The sequence below is a fragment of the Bubalus bubalis genome, chromosome 3, assembly GCF_019923935.1.
Source record: "Bubalus bubalis isolate 160015118507 breed Murrah chromosome 3, NDDB_SH_1, whole genome shotgun sequence".
NCBI lineage: Eukaryota > Metazoa > Chordata > Mammalia > Artiodactyla > Bovidae > Bubalus > Bubalus bubalis.
The window spans coordinates 18,414,295-18,436,828 of NC_059159.1; the positions used below are offsets into that span (position 1 = coordinate 18,414,295).

The window sequence follows — 22,534 nt, forward strand, 5'->3', positions numbered from 1 at the left end:
TCTTAGGAAACAGCCAATCAGCGATCCGGGCAGCGACCAATGGGAAGCGCGGAAGAGCCGACCCGGCTAATTTGAACACGCGGCGCGGGCCGGAGGTTGGCGCCGGTAGGGTACTTGGGGAGGGGGCGATCTCTGGTGGTCCGGGTTTCCGGTCTGCTGCGGCTGGACCCTGCAGCGAGCGGCTACACCAGCGACGGAGAACCGACGAAGGGTAAGCACTGGCCCACGGCTGAGCCGGTTCCGCGGGCTCCTGCGCTCATGTCTGGACTCGCGGACCGAGCTGCTGGCGGCGGCGGAAGCCGGAGCCGGGCCTCTGTGCTGTACACAGAGGTGCAGCCTGAAGACCAATCAGGTCCTGGGTGGTGGTCTCCGAACACTGCGTGGGGGCGGGGCGGGGAGAAGTCGCTTCCTTAGATGCCTGCACGGGAGATCTGGACCCTTTGCTTATTTGTACGGGACCTTGACTGGGGCCCGCACGTCTGCACCTCGGCCCAGCCCTCTGTACATCCGCTCTGGGAAAGGTCTTCTTACTCACACGTAAGGAAGAATTGGGCCTTGCGCGCGCCGGGAGTGAAAACCTGGGACTCTGCACATCTGTATGGAGTAGCCAAGATCCTCTCTGTATATCTATGCAGAACTGTTTGCAGAGCTGTGCCAGGGGTCGTAACTTAGTTACTGGGGCACCTAGTAAATATTTGATTGAATAAAGGAAGGAATGAAAGAACGTCTGCATGACAGAACACCAGGCCTTCTGCTGTTGTTTCTGGGATGCCCTTTCTCTTAGCTTTGACTCTTTAATGTACTAAAGTGACACGGAAAACATAAGCTTGGTCTGTCATGAGAAATAGGTTTTTTTGTTTGTTTCTTTTAACTTCAGACTGTGGATCTTCTGGTATCAGGGGGAAATGCCAGTAGGTCATATAAATTCTGATTATGTTGGCTAACATTTATTGACTTACCAGGTATGACTTAACCCATTTAATCCTCAAAACAACGCAATGGCATAGATACTTATATTTACATTTTACAGGTTAGGAAGCAGAGAAATTAAGCTTAGCTCCAAGGAGAACATCCACAACATTTTTCTGTATAAGCTTCTCCTGGATGTTACCCTGCTTTCTCCAGTCTCATCACTATCCTTTCTGGTCACCAAATTCCATGCTTCAAACAACTACCAACATATCCAGTCCTTCTCTGCCTATTTCATGATTGAATTTTTCCACCCTCAGAGAGACTTTAAAGTGTCTCAATTTGTTCCTCTTTATATTTATTATCCAGCCTAGCTCCATTTTTTTTTTTTACCTTTTTTTAAAGAAAAAAGTATGCAAGTAGCATATATTTAGAGGTCTTTATAAAAATTGTCTCTGTCTGGCCACAAAGTGAATCTAAAGAGTTTTCAGAGTACTGTACAAACCATATTCTATTTCCACAAGCAGTTAAGCTTAAGATACAAAAGAAAAAGGAATAAACCCACACTTGGATTTAAAAAAAATTTTTTTAATGACTCAGTCAAATAGGATATCATTATTGTAATTAAAAATAATTAGCATTAAACAGTGATAATGCCATTTATAAAACTTGGGTGATGCAGTTAAAGAACACTTAGAGGTAAGTTTATAGTCTTAAATGCTTACATTGGAATATTTTCATTTTCAAGCTCAAAGTGAGGCAGATATCCAATTTTAATAAGATAGAACAGAACAACAGAATAAAAGTGTAGAAAATAAAATGAGTTAAGGGCAAAAATTAATGAAATAGAATTTTACTATATAATAGAGATGATTAACTTAGCCAAGAACTGTATCTTTGAAAAGACTAATAAAAAAGCCAGACCTCTGGTAATATTAAGACTAAAGAAAAGAAACATGAAAAAGTGACCTTAGGAATTAAAATAGGGACATAACTTTGGCTACTCAAAGATTAAAAGAGAAAGACTTAAATGGGAACCCTTTTTGATAATGCTTTTGGGCAAATTTCTAAGAAAAACAACTCACCAAAACTGTTTAAGAAGCTATGAAAATTTTCAACAAACCTAGGACTACTGAAGAAATTTAATTAGTTTAAAAACTACCTTCTGTGCCATGCCCTGCGGTGCTAAGTCACTTCAGTCGTGTCCAACTCTGTGCAACCCTATAAACTGTAGCTCGCCAGGCTCCTCTGTCCATGGGATTCTTCAAGCAAGAATATTGGAGTGGATTACCATTCCCTTCAAGAGATCGTCCCCACCCAGGGATCCAACGGGCTGTTTACGTCTAACCTGCACTGGCAGGCAGGTTCTTTACCACTAGCGCCACCTACCTTCAAGCACATTTAAAAAACCCACCAAATTCCACCAGAAATACACAGGCATCTAAACAGGAAAGTTATGACCAACCTAGACAGCATATTAAAAAGCAGAGACATTACTTTGCCAACAAAGGTCCGTCTAGTCAAGGCTATGGTTTTTTCAGTGGTCATGTATGGATGTGAGAGCTGGACTGTGAAGAAAGCTGAGTGCCGAAGAATTGATGCTTTTGAACTGTGGTGTTGGAGAAGACTCTTGAGAGTCCCTTGGACAGCAAGGAGATCCAACCAGTCCATTCTGAAGGAGATCAGCCCTGGGATTTCTTTGGAAGGAATGATGCTAAAGCTGAAACTCCAGTACTTTGGCCACCTCATGCGAAGAGTTGACTCATTGGAAAAGACTCTGATGCTGGGAGGGATTGGGGGCAAGAGGAGAAGGGGACGACAGAGGATGAGATGGCTGGATGGCATCACCGACTCGATGGACATGAATTTGAGTGAACTCCAGGAGTTTGTGATGGACAGGGAGGCCTGGCGTGCTGCAATTCATAGGGTCACAAAGAGTCGGACATGACTGAGCGACTGAACTGAACTGAACTGAAACGTGTAGAAGGCAATGGCACCCCACTCCAGTTCTCCTGCCTGGAAAATCCCATGGACAGAGGAGCCTGGTAGGCCGCAGTCCATGGGGTCACGAAGAGTCGGACGCGACTGAGCGACTTCACTTTCACTTTTCACTTTCATGCATTGGAGAAGGAAATGGCAACCCACTCCAGTGTTCTTGCCTGGAGAATCCCAGGGACGGCGGAGCCTGGTGGGCTGCTGCCTATGGGGTCGCAGAGAGTCGGACACGACTGAAGTGACTTAGCAGCAGCAGCAAACATGTAGAAACTCTCCCTGAAAAAAAAGAAAAGAAAACATTTCCAGTCTATTTTGTTATACCAAAAATGAGGCAGAGAAAATTTCAAGTCATTCTCTTTTATAAATGTAGTTGTAAAAATCTGAAATAAAATATTAGTAATCAGAAGCCAACAATGTATTAAAAAAACTACAGTATGATCATATTGGATTTATCGCAGGAATGGGAGAATAGTTTAATGCTACAAGATCTATTCATACAGTTTACACATTTACAGATTAAAGGAAAAAAACATATTCCATTAGGCACAAAAGTATAAGTCAATAACCATTTATGTTTTTTATTTTAATGGTAAGCTGGAAATAGAGGCGGGCTTCCCTGATAGCTCAATTGGTAAAGAATCTGCCTGCAATACAGGAGACCTGGGTTTGATCCCTGTGTTGGGAAGGTCCCCTGGAGAAGGAAATGGCTACCCACTCCAGTATTCTGGCCTAGAGAATTCTATGGACTGTATAGTCCATGGGGTCACAAAGAGTTGGACACGACTGAGAGATCTTCACTTCACTTCACTTCAGAAATAGAGGCAAATCTCCTTAAACCAACAAAAAAGTGAAATAATAGGAACATTCCCTATAAAATTGGGAAAGAGACAAGATTGCTCACTATTGCTGCTTTCTTTTTTTTTCAGTCTGTATAATTTTATTTAGTTAGTTATTTTTGGCTGTGCTGGGTCTTCTGTGCTGTGCAGGCTTTTCTCTAGTTGTGGCAAGCCAGGGCTACCCTCTGGTTGTGGTGCGGTGGCTTGTTTTGTTGCAAAGCACAGTCTCTAGGGCTCAAGGGCTTCAGCAGTTGCAGCACATGGCATTCTATAGTTGTGGCTCCCAGGCTCTAGAGCACAGGCTCGATAGTTGTGGCACGAGGGCTTAGTTGCTCTGCAGTATGTGGGATCTTCCCAGACCAGGGATTGAACCTGTGTCTCCTGCTTTGCCAGGTGGATTCTTTACCACTGAGCCACCAGGGAAGCCCCTATTGCTGCTTTCAAAATTGTACCCAGGGTCCTAGCTAGACAAGAAAAATAAATGTCCTAGCCTGCAAGACAAGAAGAATAAAAAATGATTAGAAAGGAATAAACAAAACTGTCCTTAGTTACAGTTTTGTCTTTTTGAAAAAACAAAAGAACACAGTGCTATCTCTGCACTACCACCCATAGAAAGAAAAAGGCATCTTTGGACGTTTTTCACTAAGGTGAGGGGACGTGGGACTTGCAAAAGCTCAGGTAGAGGGCAGAACAGCCTTGGATGAAGAGCAGTGCCTCTGATGACAGGACAAAGTCAAGTTCTGGCCTTGCTACTTACCACTGATGTGACAATGTCCTTCCTGAGCCTCAGTTTGCTTTGTAGAGTAGGGATGTAACAATTGTATCAATAACTACAGAATGAGATTGTTGTGAAAGTTAAACGAAACCCTTGTAAAGCACTTAGCATAGTGCCTGACACATAGTAAGTGCTCAATAAATGTTAGCTATTATATAATCAAAATTATTGTTAGGCTTTTGGCTTCAGCCTGGTTTTTCTGGCCTTTATTCATTCATAGGACAAATATATTACACAGTATCTACTGTGTTCTGGATTTGGTTCCAAGTTATCTCGGGGTGCACAGACTGTATCAGCAGAGGGTCCTAATCTCTTGGAGCTTAAGGACAAGAAACACTGCGTTAGAGTTGTGAAGGAGCAATGAAGGGGGCCACAACAACTGCTATAAAAAGTACAACACCCAAGGATAGGCACCTGCCTCCTGAGCTCCCAGTGTCTGCAGGCAGACCCTCTCAAGTCCTCAAGCATTCTTCTTCAGGGGCTTCTGAGGAGCATGGGCTTGTTTGTTCTATCCGTCCCTATGATGGTGGGCAGAGGAAGCTACCCTGAAAACAACCGAATTTTGGCTTCCCATCCCCAGCTTGGCAGCAAACTAGCCTCCAGGTTTTAATGAGCTGCCCCGGGTTAGAAACAGGACGTGACTGTGGCTCGCTCAGAACCCTGAAGATCTTATTAAAGAATCATCTCCCTTGTACTTTGGGCTGAAATGCTCTTTCCAACTGAGGATCAAAGCAAACTTGACAAACTTTCTCTCATTAATCTCCCATCCCCCTGGGGCAGGCGCAGATCCGTAGCTGTTCTCTCCAGCTCTCAAAGGGAGAAGCTGATGTGACATCCACGAGGTCTGGCTGGTGGAAAGACCTCCCCAGCAGTCAGAGGCCAAAGCAGAGACCAGGACCCAGGTGTCCTGACTGGGGCCATGCCACTGTCACCCTCCCCCTTCCCCACCTCCTACCCGACGCCCCCAGCACTTTCTCCGTAAGAAGGAAAACATCTCATTAGGCAAACAGCCTGCCTCGCTGGCCCTCAGGAGGCGGAGAGGAGAGAATTGCAAAGGTTAGGCGCACTCTGCTGCCAGTGCCCTTTTTAATTTCCTGCTTTGAATGTGACGCTGCTCTGTGGTTCCTCCTCAGCTAATACCCTCTCAATGGGGAGCTGGGACTGGCCTTAAGGCAGCCAGTATAGACTCAGACTGTGGGACCAGGCACCCTTTGCCTTCACTTGCCTGGTCACAGGAGTGGGGTTCCTAGGAATTGCCTGGCAGTCCAGTGGTTAGGACTCTGTGCTTTCACTGCCAAGGGCCCAGGTTCGATCCCTGGTTAAGGTACTAAGATCCTGCAAGCTGTGTGGTGAAACCGAAAAAAAGTGAAGTTCCCTGGAGGTGGGAATGCGAGGATAGGAAACAGGCATTCTGAGTGTCGAAAATTATGTTCAGTCCATTTATCTGAAAGTGTTTGCAGAAGGCATAATGCTAGTTACATGAAAGGGATTATAATTATTATACAAACATAAGGGACCATTACAACAATGTAAGCATGAGAGCGTAGTATATAATGTCATTACGAGGCAGTGTAGCAGGCTCTATGGCCAGACTGCCTGGGTTGGAACCAGGATTCATCACTCACTACCACTGGGATCTTGGGCAAGTTGTTTAACCCTTTCTGTCTCAATTTTGTCCTTGAAAAATGACTGAGAATAGTATCTATTAGGACTTACCTGGCAGTTCAGCAGTTAAGACTCCCTGCTTGCACTGTGAGGTTTCAATCCCCTGGTCTGGAAACAAAGATGCCTCATGCTGCCAGGTGTGGCCCAAAAGTAAAAAATAGATAAATAATAATAATAGTATCTATCTTGTGGGGTCGCAACAGAGTCGAAAGGAGATGAAAAGTATAAGGTGTCTAGAACAGTTCCTGAGTGGACACTTACCTATTATGTTTATTATTGTGATGGCCTGATGGCTGAGACAAGAATAGAATTAATTAAACTCAGAAAAATAATCATTGGTTGACATCTCTGTTCTGTGTGGGGAAGAAGTTGGGAAGTTTAGGGGTGAAGGACAAGAGTTTGAAGTCAACTCGGTTCTGCCTCATCCCCCAAGGAAAACATGAGTTGTTGGCTGGAGTATTAGGTGAAATCCCACGTTTCTTTGCTGCATGACCTTGGTAATGGTGACCTGTTGGCAGAACCTACTCTTTCCTAGGAAAGCATTCATCTATTCCTATCCCCCCAACCTCGAACAGCTCCCCCCGCCCTTTTCTTATCCCTGTTAATATATTCCTAGACTTGAGCTGGACTTTTCCAGGAATATCTGTGATTCCTGCATTCCAGAATTTCCAATTTTACCCTTGGTAGGCTGGCTTGAAGGAGAAATGAAAAAAGCACACAGAAAGGTCTGAGGGGAATTCAAGAGGGAATACACAAGTAAGCTTTTGGAATGACTACCAGGGCAACATTAGGAAATCTATCCATGTCACCCTGTACATGAACAGACTAAAGGAGAAACACCGTGTGATCATCTGCCAAAAAAGCATTCGATAGAATTTAGCACCCATTCCTAATGGGTAGTGGAGGGTGGGGAACTAAATATAGATGAGCTAAAAATAGAAAGTAATTGTCATTATTTGCAAACATCATCATTTAATTGAAAAACCTGAGAATCAATGACAATCTAATAGAACTCATAAGGGAGTTCAACAAGGTGGCCAGATACAAGATCCGCATATTCGAGATCCGCATACAGAAATCGGTAGCTTTCCTATGTTCTGGCAAAATGAATTAGAAAATGTAATTTTTAAAAGAGCCTATTTCCAATATAGCAAAGACTGTACAGTAACTATTTGTAAATCTATCAAGAAATTTACAAAATTTATGTGAGGAAAATAATAAAACTTTACTAAAGATTATAAAGTTGTGAATGATGAAAAGAGATACAATATTCCTATATGGAAGACTTCATATTGTAAAGATGCTAATTCTCATATTAATCTATAAATTCAAAATAATTCCAATTAAAATCTTAGCAGGATTTTTCATAGAACTTCATAAGCTGACTCTAAAATCATATAAAGATAAGCTGCCCAAGAATGTCCAAGAAAAAGAACAGTAAGTGGTATAGAACCACAGTAATTACAACAGTGAGTTACTGGAAAAGGAAAACAGAATGGAGAATCCAGAAACAAATTCATGTTTATATGAGAATTTAGTTATGTTAAATGTGGCATTTAAATTAGTGGAGAATGAATTCACTGTTTAATAAATGATCTTGAGATAATTGCTTGCCATTTGGAAAGAAAAGATATTTAGAAATATTCTCATACCATTCGCATACACAAAAATAAATTCCATCTGGATAAAGACCTAAATGTAAGAAAGGAAAAGTATTAGAAATATTTTTAAAAAGTGTTTATTACTTTGGGGAAGGACTGTCTTCTTAAATATGACATGAAAATAACAAAAGAAGAGGTTGACATATTTGACCATTTGAAAACTGGAAATTTCAAGTATGGCCGGAGTAGGATATTTCTTCAAGAATGCATAGTTGGGGTACTTCCCTGGTGGTTCAGTGGCTGAGACTCTGTTCCAATGCAGGTGGCTCAGGTTCAATCGCGGGTCAGGCAGCTAGATCCCACATGCCACTAAATAGTTTGCATGCCACAACTGAACATCCCACATGCCAAAATGAAGATGGAAGATCCTGCATGCTGCAGCTAAGACCAGGCGCAGCCAAAAAAAAAATAAAAATTTTTAAAAAGGAGTACATGATTGATTTGATGCCAAGAATAATATCAAGTAATTTACCATGCCAACAAAATACAGGAGAAAAAAAGCATATAATCATATCAGGAGATGCTGAAAGAGCATCAGATAAAGTTCTAGATATTCCTGATAACAACTCTGAGTAAAAATAAGAACAGATGAAATTACTAGTATGATAATGAGCTATTTGTCTAAAAGTCGAAAACTAATATCTCTATAAAGCAGTAAAGATCAAGATCCTTTAAGATCAAAAACAAGACAGGGGTGCCTATTTTCATCATTATCATTTAACTCAAGGGAATGCAATAGACAATAAATGAAATATTTAGTATAATCATGGAGAAGAAAGGGTAAAAAAATTATTTTCTGATATACAATTGTGTACTCAGAAAACTCAATAAGCTTTAATAAAAAACAGTTGGAATTAATAAGAGAGTTTGAGGATTGTAGGTAAAAGACAAATATGTAAAAATTAATCATGTTTTTCCCTACTTGTGTTTACCGCCTGGAAATGGAGATTGGGGAAGGTATTCCATTCATAATAGCAATTAAGTTCATAAAGTACTTGGGAATTATATTAAAAGAACAATGACATTAAAAAAAAAAAGACAGAAAATATCTGAATCTACAAAAAATACCTGAACAAATCAAAAGGTAATAGCCATGTTCTTATATGAAAACATCTAATATAAAATAAATATCATATCAGGAGATGCTGATTAATTTAATATTAATTAATATTAGTTCCAATTGTAATCCCAGCTGGGCTTTTTGAGGGGGAATTGGTTCTGAAATGGAGACGGAATTGATAAAGATATTCTTAAAGTCAAATAGAAAAAAAATGATTGAAAATAGCCAAGAAAATCATGAAAAAGTAAGCTGGGGGTAGATATTCTTAAAGTCAAATAGAAAAAAAATGATTGAAAATAGCCAAGAAAATCATGAAAAAGTAAGCTGGGGGTAGATATTCTTAAAGTCAAATAGAAAAAAAATGATTGAAAATAGCCAAGAAAATAATGAAAAAGTAAGCTGGGGGTAGGGTTAGGTCTGGCCTTGCTAGATAAGAAGCAACTGTGGGGACTTCCCTGGTGGTCAGTGGTTCAGACTCCATGTTCCTATTGTGGGTGGCTGGGTTTGACCCCATGTCACAACCGAGACCCACTGTGGTCAAATAAATGAATAAAAAAATTTTTTTTTAAGGAATGGTGTTCCTTTTAAAAGGAACTATTGTGTTGGCACAGGAATAGATAGATTAGTGGAACATAATAGAAAGCCCACCTATACAGTCACCTGGATATGGCAAAGGTGGTATTTCAAGAGAAAAAGAGATGTGCTGTGCTGTTCTTAGTTGCTCAGTCATGTCTGACTCTTTGTGACCCCATAGACTGCAGCCCTCCAGACTCCTCTGTCCATAGAAATTCTCCAGGCAAGAATACTGGAATTACTACACCCTTCTCCAGGGGATCTTCCCAACCCAGGGATTGAACCCAGGTCTCCCACTTTGCTAATGGATTCTTTACCATCTGAGCCACCAGGGAAGCCCAGGAATACTGGAGTAGGTAGCCTATCCCTTCTCCAGGGGATCTTCCCTACCCAGAAATTGAACTGGGGTCTCCTGCATTGCAGGCAGATTCTTTACCAGCTGAGCTACCAGGGAAGAAGAAAGATATTTGTTAGTAATTGGTGCTGGCATCAATAATTTTATTCTCTCGAGGTATAAAATGGAGATGAGCTGTAGAGGAGGTGGGAGAAGGCCCCTGAATACTAGACTGAGAAATACCCGGTCAGGCCTGAGTGAGATTGGTCCTCATTTCCATCGCCTGTGTGCCCAGGTGTTGCCATGGTAATGGCGGTGGAGGACAGCATGTTGCGGGTCGTGGTGCGGCTGCGGCCCCCCACTCCGAAGGAGCTGGAGAGTCAGCGGCGGCCTGTGGTTCAGGTGGTAGACGAGCGTGTGCTGGTGTTCGACCCTGAGGAGCCCGATGGGGGCTTCCTTGGCCTGAAATGGGGCAGCGCCCAAGATGGCCCCAGGAAGAAGGGCAAAGACCTGACGTTTGTCTTTGACCGGGTCTTCGGTGAGACAGCCACCCAGCAGGATGTGTTCCAGCACACCACCCACAGCATCCTGGACAGCTTCCTCCAGGGCTACAACTGCTCAGGTGAGCCCGCCTGCCCCTCCGCTGGGCACCAGATGAGGAAGGCTCTGGCCCTGCCTTCTCTGTGGGCCCCTCACTCAGTCTTCTCTGGTGTGGGGGCCACTCTGCTGGGCCCTGGGATACAATAGGTCAGACAGACAGGGTTCCTGCCCTCTGGATGCTTACAGTCTAGAGCAGGGAGAAGACCCATCACAAAATCACACCTGCAAGTGTGTGCTTACCAGCTGAGCTATATGAAGTGAGGGAAAGAACTGTGGGCTTTCCATAGAGGAAGCTACCCAGGCTGCAGAAGGTGCCCCGAGGAAGGGACGAGCTTCCACCCGTGGTGGAGACCCCTCTGCCCTCAAGTCCACAGGCCTACAGGGGGACCAGGAAAGGACACGGAGAACTCAACAGCTGGGGACGTGGGGGCTGCGGGTGGGTGGGAGCAGTGCAACCATGCATGCGGAAGGAAGCAAAGGGATTTGGAGGAGGAGAGGGGCTAACCGGATGAAAATGCCCTGGAGGAGCCCTCTCACCACCCTCCTCCCTACTCTGTCCTCTCTAGTGTTTGCCTATGGGGCCACCGGGGCCGGGAAGACACACACCATGCTGGGAAGAGAGGGGGACCCTGGCATCATGTACCTGACCACCATGGAGCTGTACAGAAGACTTGAGGCCTGCCGGGAGGAGAAGAGATTCGAGGTGCTCATCAGCTACCTGGAGGTACAGCTGTTGGCGCCCCAGGACAGGGCAGCCTCATCCCTCACTCTCACAACCACCTGAAGAGGGAGTGGGGTGGAGCAGGCAGGAGGGGCAGAGGGTAGGAGGAAGTGGGAGGACGGGGGCCCAGAGGGCGGACACAGCTCCAAGAGAAACTGCGTGTGAACTGACCCTAGTCGTCACGTTACGTCATCTCGCAAGGGTCATTCACCAAGCATGTCTTGTCATTTTCTCTGGCCCAGGAATCCCCCAGCCCCCTAGGGGAGAGACTTCCTGACCAGCCTCTCCACCAGACCCCTCCCTGATTCCTTTCTCCTCAGGTGTACAATGAGCAGATCCACGACCTCCTAGAGCCCAAGGGTCCCCTTGCCATCCGTGAGGACCCCGACAAAGGGGTGGTGGTACAAGGACTTTCCTTCCACCAGGTAAGACTTGGGCTTAGGTGGTACGGGCAGCCCCACTGGTCCTCTGGGATCCCCTCACCAGGCAGTTTGGGGATGTCCTGGATCCTGTCGGGGTGGCAGTGGTGATAGCACGGAGGTGACATTGGTTCTGAAGAGCGGCCCTTCTGCTGGGAAAGTCCTGGTTGGAGAGACCACAGCCCCCTCCCTTCGTGTCTCTTCTGCAGCCAACCTCAGCTGAGCAGCTGCTGGGCATGCTGACCCGGGGGAACCGTAACCGCACGCAGCACCCCACTGATGCCAATGCTACGTCCTCCCGCTCCCATGCCATCTTCCAGGTGAGCAGGGGCCACAGGCCAGGACCTGAGTCTGGACTCCTGGTGGCCAGCATCCCCTCACCACGGCCTTCTGCCCCCAGATCTTCGTGAAGCAGCAGGACCGGATCCCAGGTCTGACCCAGGCCCTTCGTGTGGCCAAGATGAGCCTCATCGACCTGGCGGGCTCGGAGCGGGCGTCCAGCACCCACGCCAAGGGGGAGCGGCTACGGGAGGGAGCCAACATCAACCGCTCGCTGCTGGCCCTCATCAACGTCCTCAACGCCCTGGCGGATGCAAAGGTAAAGCCGCACGGAGCCAGGCTCCTCCCCAGGGCAACAACCCAGTGCCAAGGACGAGGGTCCCTCCCTCCAGCCCTGGGTCAAAATTCCCTGGTGGTCCAGTGGTTAGAACTTGGTGCTTTCATTGTAGTGGACCAGGTTCAATCCCTAGTTGGAGAACTAAGATCTTGCAAGCCCAGCAGCTTAGTCAGGAAAAAAAAAAACAAAAGCAAAAACATGGACTTCCCTGGAAGTTTAGTGGCTAAGACTCCACGCACCCAATGCAGGGGACCTGGGTTCCATCCCTGGTCAGGAAGCTAAATCCCGCATGCCACTACTAAGACCCAGTGCAGCCAAATAAATACATTAAAAAAAAATATATATATATATATATCAAAATACCCCCAAAAACCCCAAAGCTACCAAGTACCGGCCTGGGTCTGTCTAGTCTAGACATTCACTCCATGCCCACCCACCGTCCCCAGGGCCGAAAGTCTCATGTGCCATACCGGGACAGCAAGCTGACCCGCCTCCTCAAGGACTCCATTGGGGGCAACTGCCGAACGGTGATGATCGCTGCCGTCAGCCCCTCCAGCCTGACCTACGAGGACACCTACAACACCCTCAAGTATGCCGACCGGGCCAAGGAGATCAAACTCTCGGTGCGTGCCAGCCAGGATGCCAGCCTGGGGTGGGGGTGTAGGGGTGTCGGGGGAGCCCCCAGACTGGGAGGAGGAGGGGACAGGACCCACCAGCTTCCTTCAGTACCTGGAGCGAGCATTCCCGCAAGGCCCAGAGGAGAGGTGACCCAGTCTTCGTCCTTCAAATACTACAGCACCGGGATGGTTGAGGCTGAATTATCTCAAGAGGAAAGCAACAGAACGGAGTGGCCGAGTGTCAGCCAGTGATCTTTGTCAGATTTGTTTTTAGCAGCAGGCCCTTATTTTTGGTAAAACAACATATAATGCAGATAGAAGCAGAGTTGCCTGGTTTCCCCTGCCTCCCACAGGGAGCCCCGGGGCTCCCGGATCCACTGCTGCAAAGCCCCTGGGCTGGGGAGAGCGTATGGGTCAGGGAACCCGGGGTCTTGGGGTCAAATGCAAGCCCTTCTCCTGCTGTGTTAGGTGAGCCTCTGGTCTCCCCGTTTCCTCAGTCCTGAGGGTGAGAAGCCGGGGTGTGAGTGAGGTGCCTAGCAGTGTCTGGCCGTTGGAAGTAGTTGCCAAAAGCTGCTTTGAATAAACAAACAGATCTCTCCCCTGTGTCCCCACCTCAGCTGAAGAGCAACGTGATCAGCCTGGACTGTCACATCAGCCAGTACGCCACCGTCTGCCAGCAGCTCCAGGCTGAGGTGAGGAGCCGCCTGGGGAACTTGACCGGGGGGCAGGGCACTCGGGGGGCAACTCATGGGGGAGGTTGCTCCGCCACCACCCTGCGCTCAGCCGGGGCTCTGAGGGGATGGGCTGTTTTGTTCCAGGTGGCCGCCCTGAGGGAGAAGCTCCGGGTGTATGAGGCAGGAGCCCAGGCCCCACGGCACGACGCTCCACTGTCCCCCAAGCCAGGCACTCCGCATCAACCGTGAGTTCTGTCACCCTATCCTGCCCCGTCCTTTCCCCAGCCTGTGGAGGGCTAGGACTCCTAGATTCTGTTCTGGCACCTGGGGTTAGGGATTTTCATTCAGTGCCCAGCATTCTGATTGTCACCTAGAATGTTCTGTGCTGGAGGAGTAAATCATGCCCCAGTCCATATAAGCAGCATCTGCTATTCAAAGGAAGGTGCGTTCAAGGGGTGGGTGTCATTGTTTTCTGGGCTTCCCAGGTGGCACTACTGGTAGAGAACCTGCCTGCCAATGCAGGAGATGTAAGAGAAGCAGGTTCGATCCCTGGGTTGGGACGATCTCCTAGAGGAGGGCATGGCAACCGACTCCAGTATTCCTGCCTGGAAAATCCCATGGACAGAGGAACCTGGCGGGCTACAGTCCACGGGGTCACAAAGAGTTGGACATGCCTGAAGTGACTTAACGTGCCCACACGTTAAACCAGAAAATCCTTGACTCCTTCTTCACCCCCAGCTACTACCCACCTGTTACCTGAGCATCCAACCCCTTACAGACTCTGTACCACCTGAAGCCACAGAGATCCTGCCCCTCTCTGCTTTTTCCACTTGTCCCTGCTTCACACCTTGCAAACCTCTCCTTTCCTCCTTAGCCTCCCCAGCTGCCCCTCACCGTCCCATCTCCCCAGCCAGCCCCGCACCCCAGAGCTCCAGCCAGGGTCAGCAGTCCTTCAAGAGGAGAGCCTGGGGTCAGAGGCCCCAGGGGAGAAGGTCGTGGATGGGAACTCCTCAAATAGGGAGCAGCCCCCAGAGGACAAGGATGAAGGCCCAGCCAAGGAGGTAGGGCTTGGAGCTGGTGGAATATTGGAAGAAAATCCCCTCCCCCAACTCATGGGTCCCTTCAGTCCTGGCTTCTCTGCTTGGATGGCTTATATCTCAGTCATTGGGAGACTTTCAGATTCTGTGCAGGAAGAACTAGTCAGATCCGGTGTGTCTGAAAGCAGGGAGCCTGTGTGTTACCAGAAAAGGAGGAGGAAGGGAGGACCTGAACTGGGAGAGAGAAGGACCCTACAAGGACCAAGTCATTCCAGGAGCTGTCATTCCCATTCTTGAAGGATGGGTGGGTTTCAGGAGCTGTGCAGGTAAAGCGAGGGGGGCTGCCCTGGGCTCTCTACCTGTGACACTCTTCCTCTCTAGCTTCCAACCCAGGTGCCGGAACAGAACCTCAGACACCCATCGCCCAGGTCCCCTGACCTGACCAAGCCAGTCGTGGACCACCTCCCACTACCAAACCTGGACAGGGACCGTTCTAAGCAGTAGGTATCTTGCTCCTCTCCAGGCTCCAAGGCGGGAGGTGATGGGTTCCAGGCCCCCTGGAAGGAGAAAAGTGAAAGTCGCTCAGTCGTTTCTGACTCTCTGCAACCCCACAGACTGTAGCCTGCCAGGATCCTCTGACCATGGAATTCTCCCTGGAAGGAGAAGTGGTGCCAAGCATATCATAGAAGCTCTGTTTGTGTTTTAGTTAAAGAGGCAGGTCTTTATTTTTTTGGCTGCGCTGGGTCTTCATTGCTGCATATGGGCTTTCTCCAGTTGCGGCAAGCAGTGAATATTCTTCATTGCAGAGGCTTCTCTTGTTGTGCCTCATGGGCTGTAGAGAGCAGTCTCAGTACTTGTGGTGCACAGGCTTAGTTGCTCCAAGGCATGTGGGATCTTCCTAGATCAGGGATCAAACCCCGTGTCCCCTGCATTGGCAGACGGATTCTTAACCACCACACCAGGGAAGTCCAAGAGGCAAGTCTTTTGTCATCCAATTGTCCCATACCTGCTGTCAACAATTTGATATTATCGCCTACTCTGTTTACGTAGCAGCCTCTCTTTATTACTCTGTAGCTGGCAGTTTGACAAGAGGGAAGCAAAACACCAAATTCCATCCAGACAGCTGGCGAATGCCAAGGTAGGGCAGGGCTGCCTGGGGCTGGAGCTATGCTTTCCAGTCTAAGGGCCAAGCTACCCGTGCTCAGCCAAGAGAAGTTGGGCGGCTGCTGAGGATGGGACAGCCTTCCTGAGTCAGGTGTTTGTCGTCTGTCTCATCGACAGATTGACTGAGGCTATTTCTCCTCAGAAGTAAATACAAACCCAGAGAGAAATGGCTTTTGGATCAGTCTTTCCGTGCTTAATAGAGAGGTGCTGCTAGTATTTTCTTCCTTGGCCCCCAGAACATAAATTCTCTGCCACTTAGCTTTGCTGCTGCCAACCCGACACCTCCCTCCACAGCACGCCTCACGCTAGGCAGTGTATTTAAAGCTTCCGGACAGAAGGGCCTGTTTAATTTTATTTCTTGTTGAGGAGTGTCTGTTCCCGACTCAGCAAAAATGCTGCAGCCTGAATAATCAGTGGCTTATTATCTGTCTCCTGCTGCCGACTCCCCAGGGCCCAGGAGTGGCAGGAATGTACTGGCGGGATGCCCCCTGGGCCCCCAGGGAACAACCATGGGCTGCCACTAATGACTCAGGGTCTCTTGGCCTGGAGTCCCCCGTTGCGAAGATGGGGGACACCAGGGTTCTCATTTCTGCTTTGCCTCTGATTTTGTTGTTTCTGACAAGTGGCTTCTACCTTGGCTACGATTTGGGCATCAAGGTCCAGAGCTAATAATGTTGTTTAGTTGCTAAGTTGTGTCTGACTCTTTTGCTCCCCCATGGACTATAGCCCACCAGGCTCTTCTGTCCATGGGATTTCCCAGGCAGGAATACTGGAGTGGATTACCATTTCCTTCTCTAAGAGATCTTCCCAACCCAAGGATCAAACCTGTGTCTCCTACATTGGGAGGCAGGTTCTTTACCCCTGAGCCACCAGGGAAACAGAGCTAATAACAGATACTAATAAAAGTGATGGAAGACCCAAAGTATCAGGGGTTGTGGAACATTCTAGATCCGCAGCCCCTGATACTTGGAAATACCCTAACAACCAGAAAATCGAAAATAATTTCACTTTGACTTTAGAATTTAGAATCTTAGACTACTGGGAAACAGTAGATTTTAGATTTTCCAGTTCAGTGGTTTTTCAGAATTTTTTTTAGCAGCAAAGCCCTGTCTTCAAATGAAATCTTATCCTGAGGTCTAATATGTAGAACAGATAAAGCAGAGCTGTTCCATTAAAAATGTCCTCTGATGGGTTTATTGAAACCTAAATTGAAAACTCGTGATATAGACCAACTCCCCATTTGCCAGGGCTACAGGACGAGAGGGACAGAGTCAGACCTGGGTCATCTGACAGCCAAGTCAGAGCATTTGTCCCTAGATGCCCACTTTTCTCAGTTGTCTTATTTTTGTATAATTTGTGGCTCAGGCAGATATAGAATGAGTTTCTGCAGTGTCCTTTTTAATTTATATCCTGCCTTCTTTCAAAGGGGCCTGGAGGCTGCTTTATAAAATGAGTTTGGGCTCCCTGTGCACACACTGAGGGCAGAGAAGGGGGCTCAGAGATGCCCAGGCAGGTAGTGCTACCCAGGGATAAATGATTGGCCATGAATAATCCCCACCGAGATAATTGTGTTTATTCTTTTATCATAGGTGTGCCTCACAGAAAGAAAATTTGCTTTATTAGAATCTAAATTTATAACACCAATAATCACATTATCCTCGTAATTTCCTTTAAATGGCCCCTCAGTGCATGCAAAGTACATGTTAATACACACACACTCTTTCAGGATCCCAATTGTTAAATAGAAAGTGCAGGCTGAATGCATTTTTGAGGGTCTCCTCAGAACCAAAGATCAAATGGCCTGTCTTATTTAATCTCCTCTTATCCTAATGAGGTAGATGGCATGATTATTATTATTATAATAGAATATAATAATTAGCTAACCTTACAGTGCTGAGTATGTACCAATTACTCATTAAACACTTTATATCTAAAATAACCCATTTGGGGACTTCGCTGGAGTCCAATGGTTAGGACTCTAAATTTTCACTGCTGAGGGTCCGGGGTTCAATTCCTAGTCAGGGAACTAGGATCCCACAAGCTGCCAGGCATGGCCAAAAATTTTAAAAATAACCCATTTCATCTTCCCAGCAATCCTATGAGGTAGCTGCCTGTGTTATCCTCATTTTAGGGATATGGACACTGAGGGTGTGAGGTGATCCAGGGTCACACAGCTGGGAAGTGTTGGAGCTTGAATTTGAGCTGTTGATCTGGCTTGAGCCGGCCTCTTCCCTGCGACCTCTCATGGCCCCTGGGAAATGGACTTACTCCAGATCATGGCACTTGTAGGTGGCAGAGCTGAGAGGAAACTCAGACGTTCCGAGGCCACTCAGTCCCCTTTCCCCACTTCCCAAGTACCGTCTTTGTCAGGGGACATTTTTAGTGGGTGAAGCCTCCCACCATTACCCACGGTCATCTCCCCCAGCCTTGGTCTTCAGCACAACTGGGAGGGTGATGAGGCTGGCCAGGCAGTCCCGTCAAGGCAGGAGGGGTCCAGTGCTTGTGTGCTGCTCGTGGCCGAGAGAGCTGAGGCAGGGCGGGGACCCCTGTGCCTCTTCCAGGTTGGCCCTGAGGGTGCTGTGCCTGGCCCAGCGCCAGTATTCCCTGCTCCAAGCAGCCAACCTCCTGACCCCCGACATGATCGCAGAATTTGAGACGCTGCAGCAGCTGGTGCGAGAGGAAAATGCTGAGCCTGGAGGGGAGGTTTCTGGGGAGCCTGGCCCAGCCAGGAAGGCACCTCTGGCTCAAGAGCTGCGTTCAGAGTCAAGTGAGTCTCAGCCCTGCTCTGCTTCCTTCTGCCAAGGGGTGGCCACAGCCTCAGATGCATGGTTTGTTGGGAGGCTGGACCCCTGGGATCACGGGCATCTGCACAGAGAGGCCCAGGAGTCATGCAGACCTGAGGAGTCAGGCACTCCTGCCTGTCTCGTGTCTCCCCATATTCTAGAAACTCTTCTTTCTTCAACCTGTGATCCCTCTCTGCACCCTCCTCCTCTCTGCCCAGAGTCTGCAGGATACTCGGGCCCCGTTACTCGGACCATGGCAAGGCAACTGAGTGGCCTCGCACACACTCTGGGGGTCCCACCTGGGCCAGACTGCACTCCACCCCAGGCATCTCGGGAAGCCACAGAGAAGAAGAGGAGGAGACCGAGCCCCTCGGAGCCAGACAGCCCCCCGGCCCCAAAACTGAGGACCAAGCGCCAGCGCCAGTCCCTCCTGCCCTGCCTGAAGAGGGGGATCCTGCCTGAGGCTCGGCTTCCATGTGGGCCCAGCACCCCCACAGGGAAGAGGGCCCCCTCTCCCTGCCCATCTCCTCGCTTCTGCCCAGCTACTGTCATCAAAAGCCGGGTGCCCCTGGGCCCTTCCGCTCTGCAGAACTGCTCCACTCCTCTGCCCCTGCCCTCTCGGGACCTCAATGCCACCTTTGACCTCTCCGAGGAGCCCCTTGCAAAGCTGGGCTTCCACGAATGCGTTGGCTGGGACAGTGTCCCCCAGGAGCTAAACAGGCTGGATCAGCCCTTCATCCCCAGGTGAGTCTCCCTTCCAGCCTCCCAACAGGGGATAAGGGGTCAGCAAGGGCCAGAGGTGCTGTCAAAGGGAAGAGGAGACAGTCTGCTCTTGGAGTTGACTCTATGACTCTCCCTTCGATCTGACCAGCATCCTGGCCCAGGGGAGCAGAGGATGAGTTTCTGTCGAGGCATGGCTTCTCTTGGGGGTCCTGCCTTGTCTGTCTATACTTCAGAGCCACCAGCTCTGTGCTGGTTTGTGACATGCCCACAGTAGCTCACAGAAGCCCCCTGCCAGCAGGGAGTAGGAACTAACCCGGGGTGCCCACCCCACTGCATCACTCAGGCCTGGCCTGAGTTCTGTGTTCCTCTGAGAAATACCTGTTTCCACCACTTCCACCCCAGATCCAGCCCAGCATCTGGAACTGGGAAGGGAGGGGAATCCTGAGAAAACTTTATTCAGCGTTTTCTGGTGGAAAGCTGCTTTCCCCCTTGCCCCCTGCCCAAATGGAAGGGCGGGGGAGCAGTGGCCAGCTCAGGACCACAAACAGGCTGCAGACTAACCTGGACTCGAACAGGCTGCAGACTAACCTGGACTCAGGAGGCCAAGGGTGGCAGGCTGCCCACTACCCCCCATCCCTCCCACAGCCCGAACCCTCCTCTCGGTAACAAGCTCAGAGCCAGGCAGGTGGAAGGGTGAAACTGTCTGAACTCCAGTTCCCTGGACATGCCACAAACTGACACCTGGATGTTCTCCCAGAACAGGGCTGTCACTCAGCTGTCAGCCAAGGCCGAGTGGGGCAGGGAGAGGAATCCGCCTCCTAGGAGAAGGAAACCTCAGAGGTCATCCTGTCCACCCTCCCAGCCCCACCAGCCTGGGTGCTGGAGAGGGGAGTGGCCAGCACCCATTTCTGGTTCCCTTCTGATCCCTTTGTCTCCCTCCCTCCCCAGCGCCCCCATGCCCCTGTTCACCATGAAGGGCCCCAAGCCAGCATCTTCCTTCTCCGGGACCTCAGCCCGCAAGAAGAGGCGTGCTGTGAGGTGAGGTTGAGGGGATGTGTGGGGTGGAGGCAGAGAAAGAGCTTTTACCAGGGCAGCGGATGCCCAGGCAAACTACAGGCCCTGCACGTGTGTGTGTGCGTGTGTGTGTGTGTGTGTGTGTGTGTGTGGACCCCTTGGAGCCAGTAGTGTGGGGGTCTTGTGAGCAGGGCCAGCGACTGATTGTCTGACCGAGGGTCCCGGGTTCCTGCTATTATGGGATTATACTAGAGGTGGGTGTCTCCCTCCTTTGGTAAAGGCTGTGGGCCCCCTCTCCATGAGGGAGACATGTTCGCTGGATAACCCAGACAGTGGACTACCCACCCCTCACCTCTACTTCCCTTCCAAACCCCACTCATCTCCCCTTCCTTTTGATGCCCAGTCTCCCCCTGCTCCTAAGGCTCGGTGTCTAGCTCTCACCACCACCACCCATCCCCCCCCCACCCCCCCATAGTCCACAGACTTGGCTGTGACCTTCCCACCCTCCTTCCTTGCTTCCTTCCTTCCCCCTGACTGCAGTTCCTCCATCTCCCGCTCACTGGGAGTTGCCCGAGGCCGCAGCCGCATCGCCCGCCTTCCCAGCACCACCCTGAAGAGGCCAGCTGGGCCCCTGGCAATCCCAGGTGACTGGCATTTGGGAGCAGGATGGTCTGGGCCACAGTGGCAGATGGAGACAAGAAGTATGGAGGGGACAGGGTGGGCCGAGACCCGGGGGAGAGGAGGGCCTAGGGTCCTTCCAAGCACCTCAGGAATGCTGGTAGGAGGGGAGACATAGGTTTTGGGGTGGGGGAAGGGAATGGTGGGAGGTAACCTCATTTTCTCTTTCCTCCCGACCTCCCCTCATCCAACTGGCCTGCAGAGCCCCCCTCCAGTCCCCACTACCCTGGAAAGCAGAAGAACCAGGAGGAACTGATGGGGGTTAAGGGGGTGCTGTCAGCTGGGAGCTGCTCCATCAAGGTGTCCTGACTGCCTGGCCCCTCTTGGTCCCTGGAGCCGCCTGCACCAGGAGCCCTAACCTGCCTTCCTGGCTCAGAGCAATTAACGCCAACACCCTCTTCCTTTATTAACAGTCCTCCCCCAGCCGTTCATTCTGCTACTCACCCTCTTTATTAATCTCTTGTTACACTCAGCTTCTCAGCGTGTATATATTCATTTGTGAGTGTTAACGTGTTGCTATTTGAAAGGGTGCTGCCATCATTCCCCCTAGTTTATAATGCCGTCCAGGCAGGAGGCTAGCTATGGGGGGCTTTGTGTCCTACCCTCTTTCCCCCACCTCCCACCCCCCCATCTAACACAGGGCTCTGTGCAGTGGAGGAGGGGTGAGCATGGGAAGAGGAGCAGATGGGGGAGAGTCCCAGCTTGGCTCTTCCTGGCTTTTAGAGAAAGGCCTCTTCAGCCCCATCCCCCAAGCCTGAAGCAAGAGCCCAGCCCCTTGCAGCAGTCCTAACGATGATAATGGTGCCTTGATTTCCAAATGAAAAGAGTTGATCATATTTACCCTATTGTAAACAGAATACACACTCAGTATAAGAAGAAATGTAAACCTTAATGCTGCCACCTCGATGTAAGAGCTATTGATACTTGGGTTTATATCCTCTGATCCTTTATTTCTGCATGTATACACCCACATATATATAGGTGGATATATATTTTTTTTATTATAATGATCAATAAACCATCTCCATCCTTGGTGTGTGTTTTTCTCTGTATACCTAGATAGAATAGCAACCTCTTCTGACTCTTTAAGGCCTCAACAAACTTTATTTTTTTGGCTGTGCGGCCTAGGGAGATGTGGGATCTTAGTGCCCCGATCAGGGATCGAACCCTTGCCCCACTGCAGTGGCAATGCGGAGCCTTAACCACTGAACTGCCAGAGAAGTCCCCAAACAATCTTTTTTTTTTTTTTTTTTAGAAGCATCTGGGTATAAAAACATCCCCACTGTGCCTCCTTTTGCACCCTTCTGGGTGGGACCTGCCCCTTATTCTGCAGCACCACCTGCTACTAAAGGTCTCTCTTAGCGAGTGAAGGTGTGATCGTACTTGAAGGCTCATTCTATCCTCCTACAGCCTGGGTGTGGGTTGCCCGGAGTTCCACCATCAGGGAGAGCATTTCAGTGGTCCCCAGGTCTTAGTAAGACTCCAGGCTGAGCCCCCACCTGCTTGAACCCACCACAATCCTCCTCCCTCTAGCTCCAAAAGTCCACTCCCCGTGTCATTCGTGGCTCTCCTCTCCACTCATTTGGATTGCGACAGTTCAACCCAAGTTTACCTCTGTCTCCCCAGGAAGACGTGGCTGACTGCATGAATGAATAGCGTAAACAAAATTACAGGAATCTT

General features: G+C 49.0%; 1 protein-coding gene across 2 annotated transcripts; it reads left to right on the forward strand.

Annotated features, from left to right (window-relative positions):
• The first annotated feature begins 51 nt into the window (after positions 1-51).
• Positions 52-21,886, forward strand: KIF18B (kinesin family member 18B). 2 transcript variants are annotated; one of them, XM_006045554.3, is made up of 16 exons: positions 52-211; positions 10,104-10,430; positions 10,975-11,132; positions 11,450-11,554; positions 11,758-11,868; positions 11,949-12,146; positions 12,611-12,787; positions 13,399-13,473; positions 13,600-13,700; positions 14,330-14,516; positions 14,874-14,992; positions 18,218-18,423; positions 18,658-19,183; positions 20,111-20,200; positions 20,717-20,820; positions 21,057-21,886. In XM_006045554.3, exons 2-16 carry the CDS (start codon positions 10,112-10,114, stop codon positions 21,161-21,163), a joined length of 2,583 nt encoding a protein of 860 aa, XP_006045616.3. In that variant the 5' UTR covers positions 52-211; positions 10,104-10,111; the 3' UTR covers positions 21,164-21,886. The 2 variants fall into 2 exon arrangements, with proteins under 2 accessions (XP_006045616.3, XP_025135734.2); XM_025279949.2 differs by lacking the exons at positions 14,330-14,516; positions 14,874-14,992.
• The last annotated feature ends 648 nt before the right edge of the window (positions 21,887-22,534 follow it).